Genomic DNA, 22,151 nt, shown 5'->3' with positions numbered 1-22,151 from the left:
CTGTGTAGGAGTGTCAGAGAGGTGCCAGGAGATCCTCCCCAGAAATAGGAGCAGGATTCACGTTTTGGCTTTTATACGGTTAAGAGTTATGGGGAACAAATGATAAAACACACCAAAAAATAAGAGGCAAGCAAAAATGTGCCTTTTGTATCTTCTCTGCAAGTATGTTTTGGGTTCATGATTGCATTTCGTGGTTGAGGTTGCCATGGTTATATTGCTTGCATTTTCGCATGTGATCCAGCCCGGGTTTTGCAGTGATCTTTCGTAGCTGGAATCCAAGCGTTTTTCCCATAGAGTTAGCAGCGAGTCCCGGGATTCGCATTTGGAGAGAGAGCTGGTTTTGGGAATCTCAGTGCAATAAACTTTTTTTTTGTATATTTTGTTTATATTTGGAGGGGACAAAAAGAAGGACTTGCATTTCCAAAGATTCGTGCATTGTTTTGGGGGGAGGGTGTTCGGGCAACAGTTTTTCTTGGGAGGGGAAGGAAAGTTTGCGGCAGAGTTTGAGAAAAGTTCTTTTTGCATATACAGTTTTTTTTTCATCATGGCGAGAGGGAGTCGCGGATGTGTTGAAATGGGAGCTAGACATTCCGCATGGGTCCCGGTGATGGCAGCATCTCACCGGCCCCGCAGTGCCGATCCCTCCTGCCTGCTGATCACTCTCCTCGCCGCCCTGTTCCTGCTCTTCTCACTGGGATCCGCGGCTCCGCCGGAATCGGGAGACTTTGCCATCCTGGACGAGGCACAAGTTCTCGCGAATCAGATGCGAGTCCTGGCCACTAGCGAGCTTGGAGTCTTCAACATGCAGGTAAGGACATGATTCTTCTCCGGTGGATTGTCCAAATTCCCTGCGTTATTCTCTGCAAAAAGACCTGGGGTGATGCATCCTATTATCCAAATAAATGGATCTTCCGTGTAGGGGAACCTGTCGTTCCGATTTATTTTTCCTCCTAATAATCCTTGGGTGCATAAGTTTCTTGAGAAACTGTATCAAGCCTTATGGATGAAGATTCCTAGTGAAAACATGTTTGGCTGGTTTAGTTAATATATATTAACAAATGTATTGCTAGTAGTTGTTTGGGAGGGCTGTATGGTGGCGCCTGCTGTCATCTTGATTTATAAAATTAATCTGGAAACGTCTGTACCTATTCTATTTGCTTTCCGCTATTGACCCTCCTGTTTCCAATCTGAAAGACCTTCTGATCCCACTTCTCATTCACCAATGCCAGCTATGTTCAGTGTCACCTTCCCAATGTGAGAAACATTCTGCTTCATTTCTCATTATTTGTAAGCAGTACTATTCATCATTCACATCCATGTACCACATCTCTTTTGTCTTGTTCCCAATGTGCTATCCCATTTCCAGCCATTGCTCCCTTCCTCTTCATTTATTTATGACATTCCCTCATGTTTGGTTATCCATGCTGTTATAGGATATTTGCTTGAATTCAATCTCACTGTCAAGATATTCAGTCTTGGTTAAGTTTTCCTTCTTGGCCATAACCTGTGTCTAATAAAGGCTTTTCACTTTAAAAAAAATAGCCTCCATTGTTTGGCTTGCATGATTCTCCCAGATTGAGGATTAAAGGATTTGGGGATCATTGGTGACCCATCGGTGCCTCTGACCTGTGGCTCCTCTATTCCATTATCCCAAGCAGTACAGGCTTCACGTCAGTGATGCAATTGAAGTGATGGTTGTATTCAGATGTGTTTCGAATGTTTCAGTAGTTCAGTTCTCAACCATTCCACATTTCTTCAGCTCACATCTCCAGATTTTATAATGTCACCATAGCATTAACTTTGTAATCTCAATAACAATTTCTTGATATTTTTGTGTTAAAACCTGCTAATTGTGTGTTGAATTATAACTTTAAAAAATGCTTCACTGCTCTTTAATGTGCATTGCAAGAGGCACAGTCTCAAGGTTAAAGTCTATCGTTTTTGCTTCTGTTCCCTGCCCACAGACATCAGTGACAAACATGTGTGGGGCTGACAAAAGGTGAAAGCAAATGGGCCTGGCAGTCAAGGAGGTGTTAAATATGCTAGGACTGTACGCCACTTTAAGATGTGGGAAGGTTTTGCCTTGATGAGTGGGGGTCTTAATGACCTCACTTCATTGTTTTTGTTGTTTATGGGTTAGGCTTCAGTAAATGTTGATTGGCTTTTTATTATTTATACAATAAGAAAGACATGCATGAACTACCCCAATGATTTAGGCGCAGTGTAGTGTGATGTGGTAGTAAACAGAGTTCAGGACATCCCAGATTTGATCCCTGGTCTGTACACAGCTGGCTGATCACAGCCAGGGCAGCAACTGAGGCGGGGGAGAGGGAAGCAGGGTTGGAAGGAGGTGGGGTCGGATGGGGTGGGGGTTGCTACATTGTGCTCAGTGCTCCTGAACTAGGGAGGGGAAAATCAGCCGTTTCCTAGCTTCTGACCGATATCCAGTGACCACTGCTGGCCAGTTTGTATGTGTGGATGCTGGATGGGGATAGCCTTGGCTGTGATGTCGCATACCAAAAGCCTTTTGACTTGCTTGGGCTGTGAAACGCAAGCAAGATCAGCACTTTTAGGAGAGGAGGTGTATGTATTTTTCTCACTCTCTCTTCATCCCCAGCTGCATGGAATGCGGCAGGCACTGAAGGAAACTTGTAGTCCAGGGCCAGCATTCCTGACTTGAGTGATCCACACAGTATCTCACCTTCCTTTTGTGTGTTTCCTTGTAAACTTTAATTTATGAATTGCCTAATGCAAGAGGATACAAATACAGCTCCTTTCAAATTTAGTTAACCCAATATGTAAGGATAGTATTTTTCTTTGGACAACTTGTAATAATATAGGTCCTAAAACCATCTTGGTTCCTTCAGATGTTTATGGAGGTCACAAAATGTAAATCTTTATTTAAACAGACTACTGTTAATTTATATAATTAAGCACAACAGGTTGTGTGAGTCAGCACAAGGTTGGAAAGAACCCGTGAGGATTTGAAAGCTTTTGTAACTACTTTAGAATTTTTATTTTAGTTTTCTGCCCTTCTTCTGAAGGTGCTGATTTCTGCTGCGGTAAGGTTTCACAGGTGCTGGGAACTTTGAGACCTTGCCCAAGTAACAATCTTCATATGCGAGCCTTGTCAGTGAGTGTTGCCAAGCTATTTAACTGTGGTATGCATCACAGCCAGGCCTACCTCAGTCTCCACCTGATGTCCACTCGTGCACTTAACAGCAGAGTTATGTGGATAGCAATCAGGAGCAGGAACTGTGGACATTTTTTGCACTCTGTAGTTTAGGGTTGCTGAGGCCCTACTGTTGCCCTGGCTGAGATCAACTAAAACAACATAAACCAGGAACTGAAACTGGGACCTCTTTGCTCTGTATGGCTCAGCATCACACCAGATGGTGTATTTATTCACAAAAGCCATTAGGGCAACAATTCTCTACATAGAGAGGTTATTTTACAATGTAGACACAGTCAATTGTTACGTTCCTCATCAAATGGTCTATACAACCTTAAACTACATTCTGTTTTAAAGGCGTATTTGGTTTAAAGCATAGTGTCAAATTTATGACACTTACTGAACAATGTTGCTACATAATGTTTTTATAAAGAGTTAAAAGCTTTCGCCAATTCTCTTGGCAGGGCATACATCTTTAGCTTCTCCCACACACATTTTGATATTAAATATCTATAAATTAATTTTATTTGAATTTTGCAAAACTGTGCAGTATTAGACTCAGCATTAGGTCAGTGTGTGTGTGATAGTTGCATCACAGTTTGAAAAGGGGAGCTGCCCCAATTATTTAGTTGGTTCACAGGCTATGCTATTGTCTGGTAATACACAGCAAAATAAACTGCAGTTCCTTTGCAATTGATGGCACAGAAGTTAAAATTGCATGCTCCCCCACAATCTCCATTGGTAAAGCTAGTGTAACTGCTATGTAGGCTGCAAGATCCCAGGTTCACTTTCAGTCTCATTCTGTGCTAAGTTAGCTAATCACAGTTGGCGAAGCAGTTGGGGTGAAAAATTTGGCAACAGTGGGTCTGAGCTAAGGAGGAAAAAATCAGCCAGTGTTTCAACTCTTGATCACGAACCAGTAACCCCTGCTCAGAAGTGAGGACCCTGGATGAGGACATGATCAGGGTTGGCTGTGTTGTTTTCCACAGTCAAATAGCTTGACAAAATAAATTGTCTAGTTTCATACATGTGGATTGTAAAATGATGAAATGTTGTTGCACATACTTTCAAATGCCCTAGACTCCAGTGAAATCGTCCACCAGCATGAGTCAGTGCCTTCAGGAGAGGAGAACGGAAAGTTGGAGGAACTCCTTCCTCCAGAATGAATGAGACCTAGGGACTGTTAGGATTGAGCCAATCGTTGGAGTGGAAGGGCAAAGGTTTAATTTTCTACTCTGAGCCATACGATGCAGGAAGGCAGTGGGCATTGATCAACTACTGGTTGTTTCATTTGGCCACTATCTTGTGCTGCTTGGTGGCCAAGTAATGGTAGCCATTGGTCTGACAATAGTTGGGTTTTTTTTTGCTCCTAAAAGATGTGTTACCTGAAGGAGACGGAACAAAGTGGGGATGGGAAATCCAGGTCTCCAAGTCTTTCATTGAAGAGTAAATGCCTCTGGTCCCCAGGTTGCCCAAATGGCTCATTTGGAAGTGTGGTACTGTGCCCAACAGAGCAAGAATGTCCCAGTTTCAATCCCTGGTCTGTGCTGAGTTAGCTAATCTCAGCCAGGGCAACAATTATCTTTGACACCCAGGGCTAGATAATGAAAAATTGGTCAGAATTTCACTCCTGATCACTATAGTCGGTGGACAGTGACTCCTAATGGAAAGTGTGCATGTGCATCATAATGCATGTGTGCATCATAATGCATGTAGTTGTCTGGTGTGCAAAGGATCAGGCTCAGGCTCAGCTATGATGTTTCTATGGATGAATAGCCTGCTGACAATCTTTGTCTAGATTTGTATATGAAAAATGGTCATTTGTATGAGATACTACAGGGTGGCTGGCATTTGTGGGTGACATCCCAGAATGAGGGAGCTCCTTCAGAAAAGAAAGGAACACATTTGGTAAAGACATTAATGGTGTCAAAGATACAAAATGACAATTCAACAGAGAAAATTACTCTTTTTTTGGTATTGTCCTATCCATTTTTGGTTTTTAAAATTAGCATTTTAATTGGGAAAGTGAAGCTTCCCTTTGTTCTTTTCTATTTAATAAGGGCGCACTACCTTTGAAATAGTGTACACTTCAGTGAGTGCTGTGTGGGAGGTAGCAGAGGGAAATCTTTTCTGTTATACATGATTGTCCGTTGGTTGGGTTCCAACCATAATATCATTCCAAGAGGTTATTTTGAAGAATGTCACCGTTGACAAAGACTGCAGTTTTTCATCTTATTTTACCGTGACATTGTTCCTTGAAATGTATAAAATAAAATACGTTCAGCAAGTCCTGGAGGAACAGTGGTTAGAATCCCGGAGCTTGAGAGAATAAATCAGAATTTTTAATCGGGCTCTGCACTGTAACTTCAAAGCTTTCAGAAATCACTAATGATGTAAGCAGTGTCGTATTAGCAAGGGCTGACATTTCACTTCAAACAGGGAGAGCACAGCTGTCTGCGGCAGATATTAAAAAATGTGTATGCTGGGCAAGGTGGACGAGCTGATAATTAGGATTCTCATTAACAGCCGCCATTCTGAAAGCAAAGCTGCATCTGGTGATGTAAACTTTTGTTTTCGAAATTTACAGCAGACTCGCAGTAAAATTATTTGTAAATGATCAGGTGTTTACCTACCATTTGATGCTTGTTTAAAACTGGCTGTGAAGCTGCAGGGTTTGAGATGGTCTAATTCAAATCCTGAGGTCCTTGTTTTGGTTGTGTTTGGTAATGTGACAGTGTTGTCATTAGGATTTTGGTGAAATGTAATAGTGGACGTGTGAAATCTTGTATTTGAACTGTACAAAAATAACCAGCAATGCAATTGCAGAATTTGACTGTCCAAACTTGAGTTGGGTCAAGAAAGAGCATTTTGAGCAGTGGTACTTATAATGCAGCCCACCTCACCGTTACCTTGTGGCTGTTCAGAGACTTGCTGCTCCATGTGTCTCTGGGCTTCCATGTTGATGGAGCTGGGAGTCATTGCTGTTCCCTGTGCTTTTCTTGCTGTCCTGGTAAAGAAGACAAGAGAATACTATTGGGAGGGAGAGTTATTCTACCTTCCATATAGCAAATAAAAGGGCCCTATTAAAATTACATGGAATGTATAGCCCAGAAACAGGCCATTCGGCCCAACTGGTCTATGCCGGCATTTATGCTCCACACGAGCCTCCTCCCACTCTGCTTCATCTAAACCTATCAGCATATCCTTCTATTCCTTTCTCCCTCGTGCTTATCTAGCTTCCTCTAAAATGCATCTATGCTATTCGCCTCAACTACTCCTTGTGGTAGCGAGTTCCACATTCAATACAACAATTTGTCTTATAGGTTTTTTTTCCCTCTTGTGTGAAAGTGCCTGGCCTCCACTTGCAGACTGCCCACAGTAGTATAATTGAAGGAGATCACAGGTGTAGCACTGTGACCCATCACTCCACAGTGTGGCATGTTACAATATTTGAGAGCGACCCTCCAGCAAGAGGCTGGTTGGGATTGTAGCTGTTAGCAGAAAGTTAGTAATGCTGCCCTAGGATAGACTGCCAGTGGGAACAATTTGAGAGGTTGAATTAGTAGTATTGTACAAGAAGTGGAACCCAACATTAAAGCATGGTGGTTTAAGAGTGATGATTTACTCTTTCCTATAGAGAATTGGTACCAATTAATTAAATACGTCTAGTGAGAGAACACTGCGATGGGTGCAGATGTTACTACAGTCACAATTTAGTTCAGACCTGGTGGATTGTGATCTCCTAATTTCCTGAGCATAGCATGCATGAAGTGCTCTCTCAACTCGAATTGAGAATTATTTTGTTTATATAAGATCCATTATAAAAATGGTGTTAGTATGACTAATACTCTCACCTTCGAGAGAAGGTGAGAGTATTAGACTGGCCTGTTCTACACTTTTCATAAAATGTTTTACATATTTTGATGAATTCCTCTGCCCATCATGGCGAGAGATGCCAGTGTTAGGGAATGGAACACAATTCCCCTTTGGGGACCAAGTGTTAGGCTTAAGCTCTCTCAAGCTGGGTACAGCACAGGGTAGATACAGAGTAAAAAAATTACTGTTATCCCACAAGCACCCTCAGGTCAGGCATAGCACATGTTGGATGCAGAGTAAGTTGTAAAGTGATTGCATGAATTACGGTAACTTGGAGGAGTGAAAATGATGGTGGGAGGAGGGAAATAGCAGAGCGAAAAAAATCACTATCTGTTTTCATAGAGACTGATAAAGTAACAGGTGCTGTGGATCAGCCATCTTAATCCCTAAAGCCTTTGGGGAAAAATGTGGCTTTAAGAATTATAGCGTCAATATTTGAGTTAGACAGGCAGAATGATTTGTGAGGAGGGATGTGGAAGTTTTCATTAGGTGGCCCTCCATTTTGCTTTACTGATATGCCAACAAAGTTTTTAACCAGTTAAAATTAGTGTGAATTAGCTCTTGCCACTCCAGGGTTGCACTGGAGATGTTATTTATTAAAATCTAGCTCTTGTGCAAATTTGCACCACTGTCTGCAAGCATGGAATCTGCTATTTGTTTAGTTTTTCATGTAAAAGAAATTAATCGTGGGCAGGGATGTTGAGGTATCTTGTAGAACTGCTTTAAAAAAAAAATCCTCTTGTTCTCTTTACCTTTGTCTAATTATTATAATCCATCATCCAGTCGCTGCTTCCTGATTTTTCTCCTCTTCGCTCATGCTTTTTTCAGCCTTGATGAGGTGCTGTGGGTCTTGATCCTTCACCTAGCTTTATCAATTAACAAAAATCAAATTGGTAAATTGGATTTGGCTTTATTTCAATAAAGGACAATTAAAGTGCAGAAGGGTTTATAACTGTGTTAATTGCCCTTGTCTTAGTCTTTCTGCAGTAGCTTTTTTAACATTGAGAAACCTAGATGAAAGGTCAAGATTCACAGTGCAGGATACCTCCAGTTTTGAAAAGAGTAAGAAGATTAAGTAAATCAGAAAATATGTGCTAAATGATAAACCTGGAGATTGTAGGAGGAGGGGAAGAATTATTCCACAGTTTGAGGTTATTGGAAAGAATGAGTTAGATTAGGAGGCAATTCATTGTGTCTTAATTTCAGTTGTAAACAATTTTACAACACCAAGTTATAGTCCAACAATTTTATATGAAAATCACAAGCTTTCGGAGGCTTCCTCCTTCCTCAGGTGAATGTGGAAATGAAATCCTCGAACCTTTCGCATTTATAAATCACGGAACAATACCTGGTGATTACAGATAGTCTTTCCAACTGCCCGTTGCCAAGGCAATCAAAGTGTTCAGACAGAGAGGTGTTACCTACAGGGCCACCGATTATACAAACAACCAAAACAAAACAGAGAGAGGCAGAAACATAGAAACATCCGGAAGGAAGAGAAAGACAGCAAATGACCCGTTATATTAAAAACAGATAACTTTTGTTCGCTGGTGGGGTTACGTGTAGCGTGACATGAACCCAAGATCCCGGTTGAGGCCGTCCTCATGGGTGCGGAACTTGGCTATCAATTTCTGCTCGACGATTTTGCGTTGTCGTGTGTCTCGAAGGCCGCCTTGGAGTACGCTTACCTGAAGGTCGGTGGCTGAATGTCCTTGACTGCTGAAGTGTTCCCCGACTGGGAGGGAACCCTCCTGTCTGGCGATTGTTGCGCGGTGTCCGTTCATCCGTTGTCGCAGTGTCTGCATGGTCTTACCATGCTCCGGGGCATCCTTTCCTGAAACATATGAGGTAGACAACGTTGGCCGAGTCACAGGAGTATGAACCATGCACCTGGTGGGTGGTGTCCTCTCATGTGATGGTGGTATCTGTGTCGATGATCTGGCATGTCTTGCAGAGGTTACCGTGGCAGGGTTGTGTGGTGTCGTGGATGCTGTTCTCCTGAAAGCTGGGTAATTTGCTGCGAACGATGGTCTGTTTGAGGTTGGGTGGCTGTTTGAAGGCAAGTAGTGGAGGTGTGGGGATGGCCTTCGCGAGGTGTTCGTCGTCATTGATGACATGTTGAAGGCTGCGGAGAACATGGCGTAGTGTCTCCGCTCCGGGGAAGTACTGGACGACGAAGGGTACTCTGTTGGTTGCGTCCCGTGTTTGTCTTCTGAGGAGGTCTATGCGATTTTTCGCTGTGGCCCGTTGGAACTGTCGATCGATGAGTCGAGCGTCATATCCCGTTCTTACGAGGGCGTCTTTCAGCGTCTGTAGGTGTCCATCGCGTTCCTCCTCGTCTGAGCAAACCCTGTGTATTCGCAGGGCCTGTCCATAGGGGATGGCCTCTTTGACGTGGTTAGGGTGGAAGCTGGAAAAGTGGAGCATCGTGAGGTTGTCCGTGGGCTTGCGGTAGAATGAGGTGCTGAGGTGCCCGTCTTTGATGGAGATTCGTGTGTCCAAGAAAGAAACCAAATCTGAGGAGTAGTCCATGGTGAGCTGGATGGTGGGATGGAACTTGTTGATGTTATCGTGTAGTCTCTTCAGTGATTCTTCACCGTGGGTCCATAGAAAGAAAATGTCGTCGATGTATCTGATGTATAGCGTTGGTTGGAGGTCCTGTGCAGTGAAGAAGTCCTGCTCGAACTTGTGCATGAAAATGTTGGCGTATTGGGGTGCGAATTTGGTCCCCATGGCTGTTCCGTGTGTTTGGGCGTATTGGGGTGCGAATTTGGTCCCCATGGCTGTTCCGTGAATGTCCGGCGACATTTTCTTTCTATGGACCCACGGCGAAGAATCGCTAAAGAGACTACACGATAACATCAACAAGTTCCATCCCACCATCAAGCTCACCATGGACTACTCCTCAGAATAATTTTCTTTCTTGGACACACGAATCTCCATCAAAGACGGGCACCTCAGCACCTCACTCTACCGCAAGCCCACGGTCAACCTCACGATGCTCCACTTTTCCAGCTTCCACCCTAACCACGTCAAAGAGGCCATCCCCTATGGTCAGGGCCTGCGAATACACAGGGTCTGCTCAGACGAGGAGGAACGCGATGGACACCTACAGATGCTGAAAGACGCCCTCGTAAGAATGGGATATGACGTTCGACTCATCGATCGACAGTTCCGACGGGCCACAGCGAAAAATCGCGTAGACCTCCTCAGAAGACTAACACGGGACGCAACCAACAGAGTACCCTTCGTCGTCCAGTACTTCCCCGGAGCGGAGAAACTACGCCATGTTCTCCGCAGCCTTCAACATGTCATCAATGACGACGAACACCTCGCGAAGGCCATCCCCACACCTCCACTACTTGCCTTCAAACAGCCACCCAACCTCAAACAGACCATCGTTCACAGCAAATTACCCAGCTTTCAGGAGAACAGCGTCAACGACACCACACAACCCTGCCACGGTAACCTCTGCAAGACATGCCAGATCATCGACACAGATACCACCATCACACGAGAGGACACCACCCACCAGGTGCATGGTTCATACTCCTGTGACTCGGCCAATGTTGTCTACCTCATACGTTGCAGGAAAGGATGCCCCGAGCATGGTACATTGGCGAGACCATGCAGACGCTGCGACAACGGATGAACGGACACCGCGCAACAATCACCAGACAGCAGGGTTCCCTCCCAGTCGGGGAACACTTCAGCAGTCAAGGACATTCAGCCACCGACCTTCAGGTAAGCGTACTCCAAGGCGGCCTTCGAGACACACGACAACGCAAAATCGTCGAGCAGAAATTGATAGCCAAGTTCCGCACCCATGAGGACGGCCTCAACCAGGATCTTGGGTTCATGTCACACTACACGTAACCCCACCAGCGAACAAAAGTTATCTGTTTTTAATATAACGGGTCATTTGCTGTCTTTCTCTTCCTTCCGGATGTTTCTATGTTTCTGCCTCTCTCTCTTGTTTTTTTGGTTGTTTGTATATTCGGTGGCCCTGTCGGTAACACCTCTCTGTCTGAATACTTTGATAGTCTTTCCAACTGCCCGTTGCCAAGGCAATCTGTAATCACCAGGTATTGTTCTGTGATTTATAAATGCGAAGGGTTCGAGGATTTCATTTCCACATTCACCTGAGGAAGGAGGAAGCCTCTGAAAGCTTGTGATTTTCAAATAAAATTGTTGGACTATAACTTGGTGTTGTAAAATTGTTTACAATTGTCAACCCCAGTCCATCACCGGCATCTCCACATCTTAATTTCAGCACAGGGAAGAGGAAGAGCACCTGGAACTGTGTTTTAGACCTTACGTACGAAAGAAGAAAGTTTCGAGGATCACTGATGATACTAGTATCTACTAAAATAGAGAGAGGCAAAAAGAAGTTGTGTCAGAGAGAAACTGAAGACTACAGATGAGAGAGGAATTTTCTGTCAGGCCACAAGCTTTTCCCTCTTGTGCTGCTGAAAGAGCCGTACCGTGCATTGGAGTAGTATTTAAGTGTTGGATGACTTGGGCTTTATGATTAGTAAGGATCACTGGGGATTCATCTGAAAATTATTACATGTGTGGAGTTGTATTTGTGATGCATCTCCTACCCACATTGCTGAGTTGCTGATTTCACTGTGCCATTGAGGGAAAATACTAAGCAGAACCCTGGCGACGTGATTTGGGGAGGGGAATAGAAAGTGACTCTCCCATATACCTATAGCTCACTCATTTCAGAGCATCGCAGAGACCTGGGAACTGAATGATTGCTTCTCACTTAGCTGGGTACTTTTGCAGGGATGCCCAGTTGGGAGAAGATAACTTCAAAAATAAATGGATGCATTAAATCTTTTAATGGACAGAATTTGTATTGTTTTTTTTAAAAGATAATTTTTCAATTGGTAAGTTTCTATATGCATAAAGGTTAAAAGAGTGCTGAAAAATGCAACTGTATTGAGCCAAATTAATATATCTTTCTGTTCAGAATAATTTCTGAGCTGGGCCTGATCATCATGGTACCAACTTGGCCCAAGTGTAAAATATCCCCTAGTTTCCATTGTCCTGCATGCAACGAGTTGTTCGTTGATCACACAGTAACTGCTTATAAGACATTTTTCAAGAATAAAAATGTTAAAATGCAGATTAAAGAAAAAGTGCATTCTGCTGAATTCCCTCGTAATTCCTTAATGTTGTAATATGATGTGTTGCACAGCTTCACTATCAACAGGCATGGGTCAAAAAAATCAGGTATAGCCCTGTATCTGCTACCGCAGTTGCTGCTAGCGAGGTTCCATACTGGGAGTAGAGCCATGCAGAACTACCCACTTAGTTGTTTCCTTTCGTCCCTTGTTACTTCTGGGTTTCGTTTGCAAACTGCTTTTCAGAAGTGGTTTGAGAGTAGTAATTTTGTGTAGAATCCTCTTTTCCTGCACCCCCCTCCTTTCCAGTGACATCGAGGTTCCACCTAAATGACATGAATGGGGAATGCCACTAGAACGTAACTTCATGATGTAATATCAGTTCTACTTAAAATGTCTGCCTCCAGGCTGCTGCTTAGCAACCATTTTGAAGGAAAAAACACAGTTTAAAACAAAAGGTTGATTGAGAGACACCGATAATATCTTCTTTTATAACGTTTGAGATTTTGTGACAGTTCAGTAAATTGGTGAATGAGTGATTAAAAGGACTGAGATACGCACGTTCCCAATTCATCATATTCTGAAACCTTTTTTTAATAAGTTTAAAGTTACTTGGCAAACGCACTTTTTTTTATTAAGATTGAACAATCCTGTCAAGAATTGGGAAGTAAAAGGGCTTCAGTGAATTGTAGAGGTAATGCCTGGAGTTTAAAATAAAAGATAATATTTGAAGGGAAAATATTTACAATGCTATGGGGAAAGAGCAGGGGAGTGGGACTAATTGGATAGGCCTCCAATAGAGCTGGCACAGGCACGATGGACTGAATGACCTCCTCCTGTGCTGTACCAGTCTATGATTCTATGATAAGCTATATTATAAACACCAAGCATGCTGTTGTTTGGATTTTGATCCTTTAAAGATTACAAAGATTGGCTATATTTAGATTCAATTTTTTAAAAATCAGACAATATGAATTGAAAGTTACACAAGCCATCAGATCATGCTGATTTTATGATTAGAAGTGAGTGAGATTCTGTGAATCCAAAGACTTGTATTCTTTTATCTTCTGCCAGTCCAGTAAAACGTACCTTGATTATTTTCAATAATATTGCAAAACAATTTCAATTTGGGAAGGTGGGAGGAAGTCTGAAATCTGTGAATGTTTTTGCGATAAGGGAGACTTCAGATTAGGAATGTTGAAGTGTTAATATTGTAGGGGTCAAAGTTGACTTGAAGGGTTACTTGAGAAAACATTTGTGGGATTCTAGTTTGTGCAGAGCTGTTGATATAGTGCTGGGTTATTGTTTTGGCTGTAAGATGATATTATAGGCATGATTCAGGAGAGTGTGTGGTGCTCCATCTTGAGGTCTTTACTTTCCGTGATGTACGCTTACAAGATTTATTTAATGGATGCACCAGCTGAGATGAAAGAAGCATTTTTTTTTATAGAAGCTTTTCTTTATATTTGGCTCGGGAGCTTTCTGCAGTTCCTGGTGTGAGCTTCCCAAATCTCTGCTGACTTGAGAGAGGGGAAGAAAAACTTATCACTGCAAGCTTGAGTGGAGAACAATGGAAATGATGGGAACTGGGGGATGGGGACCACAAGCTTTGGAATGCAGGGCAATCAGTGCAATTGACACGCATGCATCGTGGCATTTGTTAGTGCATTTAATTCGCCCCCTACTCCCAGCAGAGGTTTTTGCATTTAGAATGAGGGATTTAGGTAAAGGAGATTAGATTTTTTTCATGACAATAGGCCCTGAGACTTTCTAATTCCTATAGCTCTCAGTGGGATCTACTTCTCACAGCCCCAGGTAGCTGGTTGCTATAGTCTTCAGTAGTTGGAGCTGTAATTGAGCGCAAAGCTTCAATTCTTTGGAGAATCATTGAAAAGTCCATGGGACAGTAATTTAGGAAACATCCCCCTCTCACAAAGGCGCTAGCTAATTTTGAGTTATGATTCCACAGGTTCCAGTCACTTGCCGGTACTTTACCCATATGGCCATTCTTTAATTGTGAACCTAGACTGTACGTGTCGGCAAGCTATTTTACTGTGGGGTGCATCAGAGCTAAGCTTATGTATGCACTTTACAGCAGGGGTCACTGGACAGCAATCAGGAAGGTGGCTAATCTATTTCTCCTTCCTTGCCTAGAGATACTGAGGCCAATTGTAGTGCCATTACTGTTGTTCTATGTAAGATGAGACAATTCGGCGAAGACTGAAAATTGAACCCGAGACCTTCTAGACAAATAATGCTGTTTATCTAATTGGTAACAAGCGACCTGATAATCATTCCTTGTCTGCAAGGCAGCCTGCACTTGCCATACAACATTAACATGCATGAAAAATCAGTTAGGACTGTCTGAATCCTAATTCTAGTTTAAAACAGTCCGATTGCTATGAATAAATACAGGCCAAGTGCTGTCAGGAAAGAAAAGCCTCTCTAGCTTTCGCAACAGTTTCATTTCAGTTGGGTAACCACGTGTGCGTAAAAGTTGCTCTGTGTTCCTGGGCTCGGGGTGGAGGAATCAGCTGGAGTTCCTGCTGTTAATCATTATCTAGCAACCCTTGTGGAAAATACACGCGCGTGAACATCATCAGGTAAGGATAGGATCGGACTTGGTTGTGATGCTCTCTACGATTGAATAACCTTATGATGCTCACTGTCTAGGTTCGCAAGCGAGTAACAATCATTGACAAAGCTGGAGGATTGTTGGCACCTGTACATCTGTACTCTGCATGAAAGACACAAAGGGAGAAAATTAGTGATTAAAAACAAAGGTTCAGACTAAAAACCGAAAATGCTGGTAACACTCAGTAGGTCAGGCAGCATCAGGCAATAGGTTTGGAGTGGTAGGTTTTGTTTTGAACCAAAATAAAGAGCTCTGTAGAGTATAATTGAAGTCAACTTAATATACCAGTTGCTGCTTGTTGCAGTGGTGTGTGCAGGAAATCTGAGGGTCGGAGTGGGGAATCCTGCATTCTGTACATATCGCCAAACTTTGCAGTGTGGTGCCAGTATTGGTTTTACACTCTGAAGAAAGAAAGCATTACGTAATGCAGAATAATAAAGTTACTGCGCACACACAGGCATTCACTCAAATAACAATGTTCCTCCCCCCCCGCCCCCCCCCACTTTAATTAATTTCTCTTGGAGACCAATTAGAGGTAAATCTAGCTTTTAAAAATGAATAAATGAACAAGGTTTAAGATAGGCAGGCTCATAATTACTGAATTTAGGTGCACTTATTCGCTGCTACGCACAGAATTAGCACTTGGTTTCAAAAAAGATTTCAGTAACATTCTTGCAGTATGGTACACTGGTATTTAACTTTATAGTTTGAGAAATTGTTGATGCATTTGACCTCGCTGGCTGGTATTATGATCACAGACTCATGCTGAGGTATGGTTCAGTGGGCACTGGCATCCCTCCAATACCTCTGTCAAGTGACCATTGAGACTCTCCTAAATCACTACTTGTAGAACCTTAGAGCACTGAATAAAAAACACTTTTAATCTACCAGTTTGGGCTGGATTTAAAGGTAAGTCTCTGAGCTACGCAACCCACCAAATGGTGCTTTTCCTATTTCTGATCATAAAATAAAACTTGCATTTATATAGTGCCTTGCGCAACCTCAGGACTTCCCAAAGTGCTTTACAGCCAATTAATTACTTTTGAAGTAGCGCAGAGTGTGCAGCTAATAGCACAATGTATAATTTAAGAGCAAAAGTGATTGTATTTGTTTTGAATTACATTTCAGGAGTCACTGAAATTAGTTACTTGGTATGAACGCCTTTAACTATTTGCTGTTGCATTGCTTTAGTGCCATTGTGATACTGCAGGCTCCCAATGGGCAGGTCTTGGGTAGCCAGTGGCAATACTAAGGTGAGCTTGCAGAGTTTGCTGAGACCAGTGGCCAGGAATGCCCAGTTAAAAATGGGTCTTTCCAATTGCTGGCTCTGGTAAATCTGGTAAGTTTAGTTTGGAATTGTTACCAGTTGTGCTAGATCAACATGTTGGCAACTAGCAGCACTAGCATGGCACGAGATGCAATATAAAGTGGCTAATGTTACAGTTAACACTGAAGGGAGAAGAGAATCCGGCAGCTTATAGCATCACATTCAGACCACTCACGAATACTGAAAAATGACTATCAATGCACTTCAATAGGAAGGTGGTAACCATAGGCAGATTAGTTTCACCCATATGTATGTTACACTCAAATTCTCCAACACTATGATGTCTGGGCTATAAGTCTACAACAGCAAGAGGACAACCCCATCCCAGGCATCTGATGGTAGCAGGTGCACAAGTAGACTCTGGTGGCAGCTGTTCTGCATTAGATTTTTCTGCTTTCCATGACAAGGCGCTGCTTCTGCATTTTACTCCCTTCCCCCACATCCCACAGCAGTGTTGCGGAGATGAGGGAATTCTGCAGAGTGTGAGAGAGATTGTGTTTTATCACTCTTGCATTATTTGTTGGTTACCATGCTGCAGCACCACTTTATCTATTTGCTACATAGTGTTGTCATTAGGCTTATTTAGAACATAGACACTAATGGTTCATCCTAGTGTTGTTTAGCTCTGAATGTTCTCTCCAGATAGAACCCAAGTTTGGAAGTACAGATTTCATAATTGTATTGTTCAGGTCAAGTAGGTGTAGTATGGGAAAACACAGGACATGGTCATTATTTTACTTCACTGAGATCCTTGCGAGAACAATAATCTTACTGGAAGGTTCATTGCAAACCTTGCATGAAACATGTTTTTTATTCTATACAGCACTTCAGATCACTTGCATTCCTGAAATTTTAGATTACAGATATTTAAGACTTTAATCATGCAGTAAGTCACGTCACTTGGTGATGAGGGATTTTTTAAAAAAGTCTATGGGCTGCATTCCTAATACAACAATAGCATCCTTGGCCAATGGCATTATTTAAATTTTGCTAGCCCTCTAAATCTGTAACTGCGTGTCATCAAGCTTGGTTAATGTATACAAAAGCTAGACAGTAACTTCAGTATAAAATCCTTACCAGAGGTGTGCATTCCACTTGATCTGATTGTATCTCTCTACCACCACTTCCGTCCTCCCAGCTAAGAGTGCCCTTTCAGTTAGCTGCAGGCACCACAATAGACCAGAAATGTCAATAGTCATTTTGATCAGCAGTGAGATCAAAATTGCGCAAGATAGAGAATCAAAAGTTCAAAGTGTGGCAGAATCTGGGAATGAATGTCAAGGTGAGGAGAAAGAAGTTTAGAGAGGATTTTTTAAAAAAAAGACCAGATCAGATTTAGCTGTGATGCCATTCATACTCAGCCTGCTGACACTCGCTGGCTAAGGTTACTCATGAATAAGGACCATTTGGGTAAAGTACTGGAGAGCTGCCAGTGTCCTTGGAACTTTATTGCCTTCAGAAAAAGATAAGTAGAGAAAAGAGTGGGGGAGAGAAAGACAGAAAAGATGAGTTGAAAAAATGAGGGGTCCATATCCATGTTGAATAGACCAACATGTTGGCAACTAGCAGCACTAGCATGGCACTAGGTGCAAAATAAATTGGCGAATGTTATAGTTAACACTGAAGGGAGAAGAGAATCAGGCAGCTGATGGCATCTCTTTCAGACCACTCATGAATACTGAAAAATGACCATCAATGCACTTCAGTAGGGGCAAAAGCATAACTAGGAACCTGCAACTCTGTTTCCTGACTTCCTGGTTAGAGTTTCTATAATGGACTTGTATTCATACCACATAACACACTCTCTAAAGGAAAACCAAACTGAGTACAGTACACACAGCTTCAGATAACCAAAGATATAGAGGAGTTCAGAACTCTTGAACTTAATTCTTCAGAACCCTTGACCTTGATTCTCAAATATTCAAAAATATTTGGAGTATACAATTTGATGGATTGCATACTGACTTTTTAATGAAACAAGTTTGTTTAGTTTTGTATCAGACAATATTCCTGTATGGACTGTGTCAGCCTCTCTGTTCTGTGCTGAGTTAACCAGGGTGGCGGTAGGTGAGTCAAGATTGTGTCAGTGCCCTAGGCAGGGGGAGAATCAGTCAGGATTCCTGCTCCTGATCACTAACCACTGACTTGTGCTGAAAATGTGCAGGTGTGTAAGTCAACTGAGAGCAGAATTGGGTTTAGCAGTTAATTGAGACTTGAATCATCTGGATGGATGAATTGAGATGATCAAATAGCCTGCCAACACTCACTGTCTAGGCTTGCATATGAAGAACAACAGTGGGGCACTGGAAGAGGGTCAGTACCCATGGAACTGTACTCTAGGAGAATAGATGATGCGAGAAAATTAGGGAAGCTTTTTAAAAATGTTTTTTTTTCTATTGTATTTTGTGCAAACTGGATCAAATAAATTAATTTTTAAGATGGGGACCTCTTATAGCCAGCAACAGTGTGAAAGTCCAGATGACCTCTGCCGCAGTCAAAACTAGAATGAAGATCAGTGACAGGACTATCCATCGTAGTTGTTTCTTTTGTTACACCTCATTTTTAAAATCACATCAGGTGAATGATCTGGAATTTTTGTGACAACGGTGAGGGATGGGAGATGAATCCCTTTCCTGTTTCAGGAATCCAGTTGTCAGCATCACACTCCCAGATCAGGTATACCAAGGTCACCTCCCTTGACTGTGCCGCAGCTATGTACTCGAATCCCGATGTCAGAACATTCTCTGTTGTGCAGTGAGACATTTCTATTTCCCATATCAGCCTTCCCTATGAACTTCCTGAGTGAGATGAGCAATTTAGTCCCAAATTGGGAAAGCTTTTGTTATGTGAGCCTTTCTGCTGTAGGAACTAATTTATGTCGAACCCTTACAACTACCACGTCATCTTGGGCAAAATTCAAAACCAGGTCCTAACTTTGATCCCTGATCTGCACCAAGTTCGTTCATCTCAGCTGAGACAGAAGTGTGGACCCAGCATCCCTGAGTTTAGTACGGATACATGGGTTTCTGTTTCTTGTCCGGTGATCCATGCTGGTAAGTGTATAATGTGAGGACAGGATTGAACTTAAGTGTAAAGGGTCTCACAATTAAACATCCTGTGATATGCACTGTCCAGCCACATGCACAAGAATGACCACTTGGGCAAGCTAAAGAGGGTCACTGTTGTCTGTGGGGACATAGCCTAAGAGGAGCCAAGTGAAAAGGGAAGAAACCTGTAGGGGAAAATAATATATAAAACATTAGCCTCATTGATTGGATCAGTTCATTTCACCAAAAAAAGATTGCTGTATGGTATTGCCAGTGATGGCACTAGTGTCCCATTTATATTGGAAGTGAAGTGTGTTGGAGATCTGAATCCATCCCATTTACATCGCAGGACTGATTCAGAGCGCTACCAGCAACATCGTGACAACTCTGCATGAATGGTAAAAGTCGAGTTTGCTGCTTTCTTTCTGCCTGTAGATCTTCCCCAATGTGAAGAGAAGGTCCATCTGGGCCATAAGTGTGAATACTACATATTTGACCTGTAGACATGTACAGGCAGGCTCACAGACTGAACAAAATGGCAGCTTTGGCCAGCTGTATTTGCTGCTAGTGACACATTTCCTCTGGAATTGGAACAAAACCAGCTCATGAAGTGCTGTTCAGTGCATGCGTGCCACCTTTTCTAATAGCCCCCTCCCCCATATCCCATTTATACTATGGATGCCTTTAACAGGATATTCTGTAAGGATGCTGCTGTTCATATTTATTGCCCCAACAAATTTCCCAGCCTCCAATGAACCTGTTGCACAATGTGTATCATTAAAAAACCTGAGTACTGTCTGCATTCACTATGAGCACGCAGCTCAAAATCTGTGTTAAAATTCTTTTAATCCCATCAGCACAAATGTTGTCCTTGAGGTGTCAAAATCTTGTCTGCACCAATAAAGCTTTAGAAGCCAAAACCCTGCAGTGGCCTGTAGCTAATGGGGGTCCTACAGGGAGATGGGATCAGCAGTAATATGCTGGGATTCTGGAGGCAGATGTCCCTATTAAATAACTATTATGTTAATCAACATGACAGGGGAAAATAATAGGATACTTCAAAGTAATATATTTCAGCTATTATGAAAACACTATATGGTTGAAATCTCTCCATGCACTTTTTTGGGTGCAAATTAATCCCCACTCTCTTATTACGAATAATGGTCACAGTTTTGAAAAGCACAGGCTATAAGTGCTAGATTCCTGCAAAAATCCACAGGGCTTCTTCAGATGACTCAAGTTGAAGCCTTTTGAATTCTAGTTCACCCCTAGGAGCACTGCAGAAGATGGATTGAAAGGCAATTGCAAATTAATTGTACATTGCTTTGACATACCAATATATGGAACTTTTTTTTTCAATGATTTCAACTGGTTATTTGTGGTGGTGCTACAATTACACTAGGCTAAGAAGAAGAAACTTTGGAATTATCACCTGGAGTGGAAGAAAAGGACTTCAATGGGGATGTTGCCCCCTCCCTGGCCGAACTTTGGAAGATTTTGCATTTTTTTTCTTGCATCTGAAAGGGGAAAAAAATCAACTATTTTGTGAAGCCGCACTGTTGTTCTCTTTGTAACACACACTGCAAGCAGTTATTATTCCCATTCACTCTGGCTTAATAATGTTGACCTGTATAATTTTTAATAAAAATGATTCAGACCGCATGTGGAGACAAGCACTTTACGGCAATGCATGAGAATGAAGCGAACTGAACCTCTTGTCCATTACTGGTTGGTCTTTTTATTAAATATATTTACACTAAAAGTGCTCTGAAAACTCTTTGACTCTCCATCAATTTGCAGACAGATGCTTTTCTGCGGTTTGCGCAGGATCGGGGTGGAGGGGAGAAAAATGTGCTAGTTGTAGTCTGCTTGTGTGAGATTCCGCTTCCTTCTGACTAGATTACACACAAATGGACTACAACTCTCAGAGCACATTGTGCATGTACAGGGACTTTGTGTGTGTGTGTGTGTGTAGTATTTTTTTATATATTAAAAAAAACAGCTGATTTCTCTAGGCCTTGCTCGTTGGCAGTCTGTAGCAAGGTTGTGATTTTTAGGTGCTAAGGCCTGTCCCTTTAAGACCATACAGTACACTCCCTGTGAGGAAGTGGTCTAAATAGGAGCATTCTGAGATAAATTATACTTGATGTTTTTGAGGGATTGGCAGTTGCTTGTAGATCACTGGCTTTCTTTTAACTGTATTTATAAGATTTTTCAGTTTGGGTACTGAGTGGTGCAGTGAGTTAGACAAGGGCCTTTTACCTTTGGGACTTGGGTTCAACTTCAACACAGACTAATGGGATGAATGTTTCCTTGGGTCTAAGGATCCTGTGTGAAATGAGTGTGGGCATTCTTAATCCAGTTCTTTGTTTGATGTCCCTAATTCAACACTACTTGACAATCTTACTCAGTGGGGCCACAATGGCTGATGTGGGAAATCTAAGGTTGGAACTGGAGCAAATTGAGCTTTACTTTGCACCTGACTGTGCTATACTTGACCTGGAGTGCTTGATGCTGATATGGATGTTGAAATGGAAAGACTTCCATTCCCTAGCACTAGCATCCCCTTGATGAACATTATTTTCTTCTAAATCACAAAAATAATTTGCTTAATTTTGCTTTCTGAATGATGTATGAGCCAATTGAGTGTAAGTGTGACTGATGTGCTAGATGCAAGACTTGCTATGTGCACATAGGTGTATTGATAAGTATATGTGTAATATTTAGAGAAAAATGGCACTGTCAACAAATGTAAATTTAAAAATAACAGCCGGCTCATAACTGTTTGGGGGAGTGGGAAAGAGGGAGAATTTGTCAGGTGAGAACAAACTCTGGCTTAGCTGTGCTGCCATTCCAGGTTTGAATAGCTTACTCTCACGCAGTGTCTCAACTCTTGCATGGTAAATGGCTACTTAGTGAGGTACTGGTGAGTGGCTGACACCAATTCTTCTGGAGATTTGAA

General features: G+C 42.3%; 1 protein-coding gene across 1 annotated transcript in view; it reads left to right on the top strand.

Moving 5' to 3' along the window:
• The first annotated feature begins 372 nt into the window (after positions 1–372).
• Positions 373–22,151, top strand: part of cachd1 (cache domain containing 1) — a 164,451-nt gene continuing 142,672 nt past the window's right edge. The window contains exon 1 of the mRNA XM_067990396.1: positions 373–808. Coding sequence (XP_067846497.1) covers positions 545–808 — 264 coding nt within the window. The 5' untranslated portion in view covers positions 373–544. The remainder of the gene's footprint in view (positions 809–22,151) is intronic.

Source organism: Heptranchias perlo, chromosome 9, assembly GCF_035084215.1.
Source record: "Heptranchias perlo isolate sHepPer1 chromosome 9, sHepPer1.hap1, whole genome shotgun sequence".
NCBI lineage: Eukaryota > Metazoa > Chordata > Chondrichthyes > Hexanchiformes > Hexanchidae > Heptranchias > Heptranchias perlo.
Note: the sequence above shows the minus strand (reverse complement) of the source record. Positions and strands in the feature narration are given on the sequence as shown.